At 40.7% G+C, this 9941-nt stretch overlaps 2 protein-coding genes across 3 annotated transcripts in view; one reads left to right on the top strand and one right to left on the bottom strand.

Moving 5' to 3' along the window:
• Positions 1–9941, top strand: part of haus2 (HAUS augmin like complex subunit 2) — an 87920-nt gene that overhangs the window by 71700 nt on the left and 6279 nt on the right. Inside the window, exon 1 of one of the 2 annotated variants that reach the window (XM_061925152.1) lies at positions 7101–7221. The exons of the other annotated variant lie outside the window; for it this stretch is intronic. The gene's annotated coding sequence lies outside the window, so the exon portion shown is untranslated. Of the gene's footprint in view, positions 1–7100; positions 7222–9941 lie in introns of those variants that run through there. 2 annotated transcript variants of the gene reach the window in all.
• LOC133571883 (uncharacterized) lies at positions 1512–5236 on the bottom strand. Its single transcript, XM_061924402.1, has 7 exons — positions 4972–5236; positions 2658–2779; positions 2453–2591; positions 2147–2379; positions 1978–2084; positions 1826–1916; positions 1512–1754 (listed from the first exon to the last, which is right to left on the bottom strand). Exons 1-7 carry the CDS (start codon positions 5066–5068, stop codon positions 1644–1646), a joined length of 900 nt encoding a protein of 299 aa, XP_061780386.1. The 5' UTR covers positions 5069–5236; the 3' UTR covers positions 1512–1643.

Here is a 9941-nt window from a genome sequence, read left to right as displayed (position 1 = left end):
GCTCTACAGCCCGCAGACTTTTTTGGGGCTCTGGGAATCACTAATAAGCCGGAGTTCTTTGAACGCAGATTTCTTGCCGGGACATATGGTACAATACAATCGGCAAGATAGGCTGGAGCTAGACCGTGTAGTATTTTATACGTAAGTAGTAAAACCTTAAAGTCACATCTTAAGTGCACAGGAAGCCAGTGCAGGTGAGCCAGTATAGGCGTAATATGATCAAACTTTCTTGTTCTTGTCAAAAGTCTAGCAGCCGCATTTTGTACCAACTGTAATCTTTTAATGCTAGACATAGGGAGACCCGAAAATAATACGTTACAGTAATCGAGACGAGACGTAACGAACGCATGAATAATGATCTCAGCGTCGCTAGTGGACACTTATAAAAGACTTGTAAAGTTATTTTGATAGTAGGCCAATATAACTTATATAGACACTTACAAAATGTGTTGTCTTCATTATAATACTTACTGTATATAAGACTTGTAAAGTTATTTTGATAGTAGGCTAAGATAACTAACATAGACACTTACATCATGTGGTGTCTTCATTATAACACTTATATAAGACTTGTAAAGTCATTTTGATAGTTAGCTCATATAGCTAATATAGACACCAAGACATAGTTGTTGCCTAATAGCAATCATACTCAAATGAAGACATTGTATGAAAACGGAGACTTTTGCCAGAAAACAATCGTACTAAAACCGAGACAAAATCCAAAAACCAAGATGAGAGAATGCCCTCCCGGTAACAATTAGAGATGCTACCTCAGTAGAAGCATTTAAGTCCCATCTTAAAACTCATTTGTATACTCTAGCCTTTAAATAGCCCCCCTGTTAGACCAGTTGATCTGCCGTTTCTTTTCTTTTCTCCTCTGCTCCCCTTTTCCTTGAGGGGGGGGGGGGCACAGGTCCGGTGGCCATGGATGAAGTGCTGGCTGTCCAGAGTCGGGACCCGGGGTGGACCGCTCGCCTGTGCATCGGCTGGGAACATCTCTACGCTGCTGACCCGTCTCCGCTCGGGATGGTGTCCTGCTGGCCCCACTATGGACTGGACTCTTACTATTATGTTGGATCCACTATGGACTGGACTCTCACAATATTATGTCAGACCCACTCGACATCCATTGCTTTCGGTCTCCCCTAGAGGGGGGGGGTTACCCACATATGCGGTCCTCTCCAAGGTTTCTCATAGTCATTCACATCGACGTCCCACTGGGGTGAGTTTTTCCTTGCCCGTATGTGGGCTTTGTACCGAGGATGTCGTTGTGGCTTGTGCAGCCCTTTGAGACGCTTGTGATTTAGGGCTATATAAATAAACATTGATTGATTGATTGATTGATTTTTCCTAAAAGCAGTCGTATTAAAACCAAAAAAATGTAGGAATACCAAGACAGTTTTCTCTTAAAAGCAATGGTACTAAAACCAAAACAATGTTTGAAAACCAAGGCATAGTTTTTGCCTAAAATAGTGTTTTGTGTAAAAAAAAGCATTTATAAATGTTAAAGATTTCATTTTCAAGAAGCCACGTCATCATTTTATTTGGACGTATGCACAGGCGTCAGTCCAACCTGGTGTCAGACAGTCCACAGAAGCAGTCCCATGAGGACCAGGAAGCACGATACTAGTCCAAGGACAGGTTCAGACCACCTTGTATAGGTGGATCTGTCGGAGGGCCTCGGGGTCCGCATCCTGTACGTACACGTCGTAGTCCAGAGGGAGCTCCAGCACCCAGTCGTCCGGCAGCGTCTCCTGATGGACACAGGAAGTGGTCGATTAACCCCGCTCCCTGCAGGCAGGCATGGTTTTTTGTTTTTTTTTACCTGAAGAGTGTTGAAAGTCTCCTGCAAACTGGGGACCGTCACTAGCAGAGAGCCGGTCTTCCTCAAGGTCTGTGTGATCCACTTCCAGGACCTGGACACAAGACACCTTGGTCAGCGACCCAATGGTCCTGCGCACCTGTGTCGCAGCACACCTGACTTGCTGGTCGGGCTCCATGAAGAACTGGAAGACGTTGTTGATGACCACCACGTCGGCGCTCTGGAGCAGACGGTCCTGCGTGCACACGTCAGCGTGGACGACCTGCGCGACAAAACCCTTGTTGCCATGACAACCAACACCCGGATTTGACGCCGGTCCTTCACCTGGACTCGGTCCCGCATTGCGTACTTGTCCACCATTTTGTTCTGAAGGTCCACAAAATCCTGGCTGAGCTCCACGCCCACCAGCCTGGAGGCAGAGCTAAACAGGTAGCCCCCATATAGCACCGCCCCCAGCCGCGAGCCCACGTCCACCAGCGTGCGGCCGCTTAGGTCTGGCAGAACGTTCCGGAACAAGAAGGCCAGCTCGGACACTGAGAAGGAGTGCGACACGAAGTCTGCGGACACACACGGGAGACGCGGCCGTCAACGCCGCTTCCTGGCGAGCGTCGCCGTGACGATGGTGCCCACCTAAAGGCGCGGTCCTGCTGGATCCGCAGGCGAGGCAGTAGCAGCGGCTCATGCGCCCCGCCTCGCACAGAGCGTCCACGCGCTCCTCGTCGTACAGGAAGGCGTCCACGTGCGCCGTCGGACGCGCCCGCTCCCGCACCTGGAACCCAGGACGCCGTCTGGGATGTCAGCACGCCTCAGTGAGTACACTCGGTTCCTGTCTAACCTTTTGTCGGACATGGCTCTCGCACGCCACCATGGCGTCCGGAGGCAAGCTGGCCCGCAACTCGTCAGCGATGCTTCGCAGGATCACTTTGTCGTTGTCCGCCACGGCATCGTCTAGCTCACCTGAAGAAGAGTGAGAGCTAGGAGTTTTTGTGTAAAAGTAGACAGTTTTATGTCGTCCACAGCTCCTTTACCACATGGGGTCCCCCAGGGCTCAATCCTTGCCCCAATTTTATTTGCGCTTTACCTTCTCCCCCTTGGTTCTATTTTTAGGAAGTACAGTATTGCATTTCATTTTTATGCCGATGATTGCCAGATTTATTTTCCCATGGCACAAAATAACACGGTTCAACGTCTTATTGACTGCCTGCACGACATCAAAGTCTGGCTTTCAGCTAACTTCCTGAGCCTAAATGAAGATAAAACAGAAGTTATGTTGTTCGGTCCAAGTCGCTCTCCCTCCCCCAACGTTGACCTCGGCACTCTGACCCCGTATCTCAGCGACTCTGTCACAAACCTGGGGGTAAAGTTTGACTCAGATTTTAAATTCGAAAAACAAATCAGCAGCGTCGTTCAAAAAAGCTTTTATCAATTACGCCAAATAGCGAAAGTGAAACCGCTTCTATCAAGACATGATCTTGAGAAATTAATCCACGCTTTTATCTCGACTCGTCTTGATTATTGTAATGCCCTGTATGTTGGCATTAGCCAGGCCTCCCTCGCCCGCCTGCAGCTCGTGCAGAACTCTGCTGCTCGTCTGCTAACTCAGACCCGCAGACGTGAGCACATCACCCCTATTTTAGCGTCCCTTCACTGGCTCCCTGTGCGTTACCGAATACATTTTAAACTCCTTTTATTTGTTTTTAAATGTCTAAACAACCTCGCGCCAACCTATCTCTCCGACCTCCTTCAGCCTTACTGCCCCACCCGATCCTTAAGATCAGCCGATCAGCTGCTGTTGACGGTCCCTGACACAAGGCTGAAGCTTAGAGGTGACAGAGCTTTCGCCGTTGCTGCTCCCAAGCTCTGGAACGACCTACCCCTGAGTGTTAGACAAGCCTCCTCTCTTCCTGTTTTTAAATCTCTCTTAAAAACATACTTTTATTCCATGGCTTTTAACACTGAGTGATATCCATCCTGCAATGGCGCCCCATAATACACCTGCTGTGATCCTGTTTTTATGTTTTTATGTTTTTATTAATTCTATTTTAATTATTTATTTTTTATCGTGTTCTGTTTGTGTTGTGTTGTGTTTGCTCGGTACTCGTTTTATCTTTTAACCTGCTCATTGTACAGCACTTTGGCTACCCCTGTGGTAAATTTTAAATGTGCTCTATAAATAAAGTTGATTTGATTTGATTTGAAGAGTGGACTTACTGGGGCGAATGACAAGTACAACAGTAACTGATCTGAGACCCTCGTGTGATTGATGTTTTATTACTTCCCTTCACATCATTGGCCTGCTCTGTGTCTGAGAGATTCGGTTCTTTTATCGCCTCCTGCTGAATTCCCAACAAGGACTGTTGTGATGCCGAAGATTACCAACTGTCCAAATGGGTTTCTTTTGTGATTGATGCTGTATTACTGCCTTTCCTATCGGTTTTTGCGAGATCAAATAAATACTTCAAAGACCGTATCTTTCTCTGGACATTGATTTACTGAACAGGACAAATTCCCAAACAGTGGTATCGGTTTCGGAGCGATATCGGCGTGATGATATCAATATTTTTCAGTTCTTCAGCAAACCCTCCTTTATTGATTGTGGTCAAATCATTCCCACAAAGTATATTGGAATACAAAAGAATATTTGAGTGGTTAGAGCATAAAATCACTGCTTTCTAAATATTTTTTTTTATTAATATTAGAGCCATCTAGACACTCTTTCATGCAATATAGTAATGCTGCTTGAGGCGGAGCCAATCAGTGGCCACGATACTCAACAATGCGCTCTGATTGGTTTGATCCCATCTCCTGGCCAATACTACTCTAGTGTTGATATCTTTACTTCCTATAGTTAATACTTAAAGTGTGCAGAATATGGGAAAATAAATAATGTTGCAATAATCGCAAACTTTGAAGCGCAATATGGCGAGGGATGACTATTCTTTCACAAACATATATTGTTTTATATTTACATATTGTTGGATTACCAAAGGAAAAAAAAGCCATGTTTTGTTCTTATTATTGTGACGATTAGCAAATTAGAAGCAAAATATTTCAGGTACAAAATATTGATATCAGCATCAACATCAGTATCGTTACTTGGTAGAAAAAATGACGCTTGAAGGCCTACAACGTTACAAATGTTTCCTCACCAGATGTTCTGACCCACTCAATGAGTTTTGGGACGTCTGAAGGCTGGACTTTGTTCACAAGCAGCAGAAGTTGATGTTTGGCTTCATGGAAGTCCATCTTGTCTTCCTCGCCCTGCGCCCCGCTCCTCGGTGGACTCTTTTAAGGTGGATCCACTTTTCAGCCAAAAAATAAATAAAAAGTGACGACACCAAAAGTAACCCAGATGCCCACACGACGTATGCAAGTTTATGTAGTACATCATATGTAGTATAATATATAGTACTATACAGTATTTATACATCAATATACGTAATCACACGCTCGCAAATACTGGCACGACCTTAAGAATTGAAGCCGGAAACCGGAAGTGCTTTTATTTCGCCCCAACTATGTTTTTCGGTCAGATAATGTATAATAATATACAGTAAAGTAATATAGAGTTATAAACAGTAGTTATACATTAATTTGCGCAATTGCACCCTCGCAAATACTTGCACGACCTTAAGAATTGAAGCCGGAAACCGGAAGTGCTTTTATTTCGCCCCAACTATGTTTTTCGGTCAGATAATGTATAATAATATACAGTAAAGTAATATAGAGTTATAAACAGTAGTTATACATTAATTTGCGCAATTGCACCCTCGCAAATACTGGCACGACCTTAAGAATTGAAGCCGGAAACCGGAAGTGCTTTTATTTCGCCCCAACTATGTTTTTCGGTCAGATAATGTACAATAATATACAATAAAGTAATATAGAGTTATAAACAGTAGTTATACATTAATTTGCGCAATTGCACCCTCGCAAATACTTGCACGACCTTAAGAATTGAAGCCGGAAACCGGAAGTGCTTTTATTTCGCCCCAACTATGTTTTTCGGTCAGATAATGTATAATAATATACAGTAAAGTAATATAGAGTTATAAACAGTAGTTATACATTAATTTGCGCAATTGCACCCTCGCAAATACTTGCACGACCTTAAGAATTGAAGCCGGAAACCGGAAGTGCTTTTATTTCGCCCCAACTATGTTTTTCGGTCAGATAATGTATAATAATATACAGTAAAGTAATATAGAGTTATAAACAGTAGTTATACATTAATTTGCGCAATTGCACCCTCGCAAATACTGGCACGACCTTAAGAATTGAAGCCGGAAACCGGAAGTGCTTTTATTTCGCCCCAACTATGTTTTTCGGTCAGATAATGTACAATAATATACAATAAAGTAATATAGAGTTATAAACAGTAGTTATACATTAATTTGCGCAATTGCACCCTCGCAAATACTTGCACGACCTTAAGAATTGAAGCCGGAAACCGGAAGTGCTTTTATTTCGCCCCAACTATGTTTTTCGGTCAGATAATGTATAATAATATACAGTAAAGTAATATAGAGTTATAAACAGTAGTTATACATTAATTTGCGCAATTGCACCCTCGCAAATACTTGCACGACCTTAAGAATTGAAGCCGGAAACCGGAAGTGCTTTTATTTCGCCCCAACTATGTTTTTCGGTCAGATAATGTATAATAATATACAGTAAAGTAATATAGAGTTATAAACAGTAGTTATACATTAATTTGCGCAATTGCACCCTCGCAAATACTGGCACGACCTTAAGAATTGAAGCCGGAAACCGGAAGTGCTTTTATTTCGCCCCAACTATGTTTTTCGGTCAGATAATGTATAATAATATACAGTAAAGTAATATAGAGTTATAAACAGTAGTTATACATTAATTTGCGCAATTGCACCCTCGCAAATACTTGCACGACCTTAAGAATTGAAGCCGGAAACCGGAAGTGCTTTTATTTCGCCCCAACTATGTTTTTCGGTCAGATAATGTACAATAATATACAGTAAAGTAATATAGAGTTATAAACAGTAGTTATACATTAATTTGCGCAATTGCACCCTCGCAAATACTTGCACGACCTTTTAGAATTGAAGCCAGAAAAAGGAAGTGTCTTTTCCCTATCCAATTTTCCTCGGTCAGATTATGCCTCAAAACAATCTCGTATCCGAGCATGCAGTTTAATAAAGTGTTATTACTTTTGATTTAATTTTGTTGATTTAAAAAAAAGAAAGTTGTTGCAAAGTTTGATTGTAGGTGGTGTAGTTCCAGTCGTTGGGGGCGCTGCTGGCCCACATCGCGCTGTTTTTGCACACAGAAGAAGACAACCCGGAAATAAATATTTTGGCGCTTTGAGCAAATTTTCTAAATTTCTCAACTCGGGGAGATTTTGAAGGGTTTTGTTTTTAACGGTAAGTCGCTTGTTGTTCTTGTTTACGTCGCTCTCTTAAAGCTGTGTGTTTATAAGACAAAGCTTGTGTCGAATTTGACATACAAAGCTGTGGACAGATACAAAAAAAAAAGAAATGTGATTGTAGCGTTTCACGTGATGACGTCATCGTCGTTAGTATTATTATTAGGGCCCGCCATGGCCCATTGCAAAAGGACTCCCACAGGGAGTCCTTATGCAATGGGACATAAGGACCTATTGTTATTGTAACGTTTTATATTATTCTTTATTCTTTCTTTATTCTACCGCCGCCTCTTTGAACACTAATTTGACCCACTTAGCATGCTTCAAAACTCACCAAATTTGACCCACACATCAGGACCTGCGAAAATTGCCTTTTGATAAAAAAACCAAACCCCAAAAATAAAAATTGCGCTCTAGCGCCCCCTAGGAAAAATAAAAACTAGACTGCCTGTAACTCCCACTACGAAGGTCGGAAAAACATGAAACAAAATCCTCTATGTAGGTCTGACTTGGACCTAGCTTTCATAATTGTACATTGTCGGGCTAAAATCTACAGGAAGTTGGTAATTCCCCCTTCAAGACAAAAAAGTACTAAAAACAGTCACTTTTGCCTCTTTGAGCTGTAATTTGACCCCCTTAACATGCTTCAAAACTCACCAAACTTAACACACACATCAGGACTGGCTAGAACTGTGATCTAATGAAGAAACCTAACCCCAAATCTAATAAATTACGGACAAAAAACTGCTCCTCGGAAGAAAAAAACTACAAAACTGCCTGTAACTCCCACTGGGAAGGTCGGAGAGACATGAAACAAAAACCTCTATGTAGGTCTCTCTTAGACCTACATTTCATAAATTGACAACCCCCAGCAATAATCAACAGGATGTTTGCTATTCCCCCTTCAAAACAATTTTTTTGTAAAAACCGGTCACCTTCCTTCAAAAACTATCTCCTCTGAGCGCGTTTGTCCTTTCGGCTTCAAACTAACACAGGTGAGAGATTAAACCCTTGTGCATAAATTAACAGAACCGTTTTGTGATACCTGCTCCGGTTTTGATTTTATGACCCTTCAAAGACCCGCTGCACTGATGCTCCTGCGGTGCTGTTTTTTTAAGATGGCTGCTCAAAAGCAGGAAGCACCAACGTGCCCACACAATGCAGACAAGGTAGGTACACTAGACAAAAGTCTTGGGACACTTCAGACTAAAAGTAGACAAAAGTATTGGGACACTTAGGACTAGCCCCTGCCAAATACGCGGGCCCGAACAACGCTGCTTGCAGCTTTAATTAATATTTGTATTATTAATAACCGAGTGTGTGACACGTTTTGTTTGTGCTCCAGCAGTTATTGTCATGATTGATTGACTTTTAGCTTGCTTTAGTAAAACTCGCATCATTATTCATCCATTTTGCTACCGCTTGTCCCTCCAATAGTGGGTATATTTATTGATATGTAAACGCTGTTGACCGTTAACAATGAAGGAACAGTGACACAGAGGTGACTCTACATTGGATAAAGTTATTAAAGGATGTTTTGTGTCTAGTGATGGGTTGATGAGGCGTCATGAAGCGTTTCGACACATTGCAAAACTGTATTGATACTGTGTCGATACTGTGTCACTAAATACTGACATCTGCTGGACATTAAAAATCCCTACAGGCAACCTATGGACCGACTCAACTGACACTGATTTGATGCCCTAGTACAGGGGTCACCAACCTTTTTGAAACCAAAAACTACTTCTTGGGTACTGATTAATGCGAAGGGCTACCAGTTTGATACACACTTCAATAAATAAATAAAAGTGTGATTTAAACAAGAATACCTAAATAAATTTATATATATGAAAAAATGGGTATTTCTGTCTGTCATTCCGTCGTACATTTTTTTTTTCCTTTTACGGAAGGTTTTTTGCAGAGAATAAATGATGAAAAAAACACTTAATTGAACGGTTTAAAAGAGGAGAAAACGTGAAAAAAATAAAAATAAAATTTTGAAACATATTTTATCTTCAATTTCTACTTTTTAAAATTCAAAATTCAACCGACAAAAAGGAGAAAAACTAGCTAATTTGAATCTTTTTGAAAAAATTAAAAAAAAGAATTTATGGAACATCATTAGTAATTTTTCCTGATTAAGATACATTTTAGAATTTTGATGACATGTTTTAAATTGGTTAAAATCCAATCTGCACTTTGTTAGAATATTTAACAAATTGGACCAAGCTATATTTCTAACAAAGACAAATCAGTATTTCTTCTAGATTTTCCAGAACAAACATTTTAAAAGAAATTCTAAATACTTTGAAATAAGATTTAAATTTTATTCTACAGATTTTCTAGATTTGCCAGAATAATTTTTTTGAATTTTAATCATAGTAAGTTTGAAGAAATATTTCACAAATATTCTTCGTCGAAAAACCAGAAGCTAAAATATGTATTATTCTTTACAATAAAAAAAAAAACAAATTTACTTGAACATTGACTTAAATTGTCAGGAAAGAAGAGGAAGAAATTTAAAAGGTAAAAAGGTATATTTGTTTAAAAATCCTAAAATCATTTTTAAGGTTGTATTTTTTTCTCTAAAATTGTATTTCTAAAAGTAATAAGAAGCAAAGTAAAAAATGTATTTCATTTAGGATTATTTCATATCTTCATTTAAATAAAAATATATTTGTATTAGAGATGCGCGGTTTGCGGACACAACCGCGGAGT

This window comes from Nerophis lumbriciformis, linkage group LG29 (assembly GCF_033978685.3).
Source record: "Nerophis lumbriciformis linkage group LG29, RoL_Nlum_v2.1, whole genome shotgun sequence".
Lineage (NCBI taxonomy): Eukaryota > Metazoa > Chordata > Actinopteri > Syngnathiformes > Syngnathidae > Nerophis > Nerophis lumbriciformis.
Note: the sequence above shows the minus strand (reverse complement) of the source record. Positions and strands in the feature narration are given on the sequence as shown.

Bases quoted from the DNA above. Each gene is read 5' to 3' on its own strand.
- LOC133571883 (XM_061924402.1), bottom strand. From the start codon at position 5,068: ATGGACTTCCATGAAGCCAAACATCAACTTCTGCTGCTTGTGAACAAA. The intron at 2,380-2,452 runs GTGGGCACCATC...GTGTGTCCGCAG, and splicing joins CAGCAGGACCGCGCCTTTAG to ACTTCGTGTCGCACTCCTTC. The intron at 2,085-2,146 runs GTGAAGGACCGG...TTTGTCGCGCAG, and splicing joins CAATGCGGGACCGAGTCCAG to GTCGTCCACGCTGACGTGTG.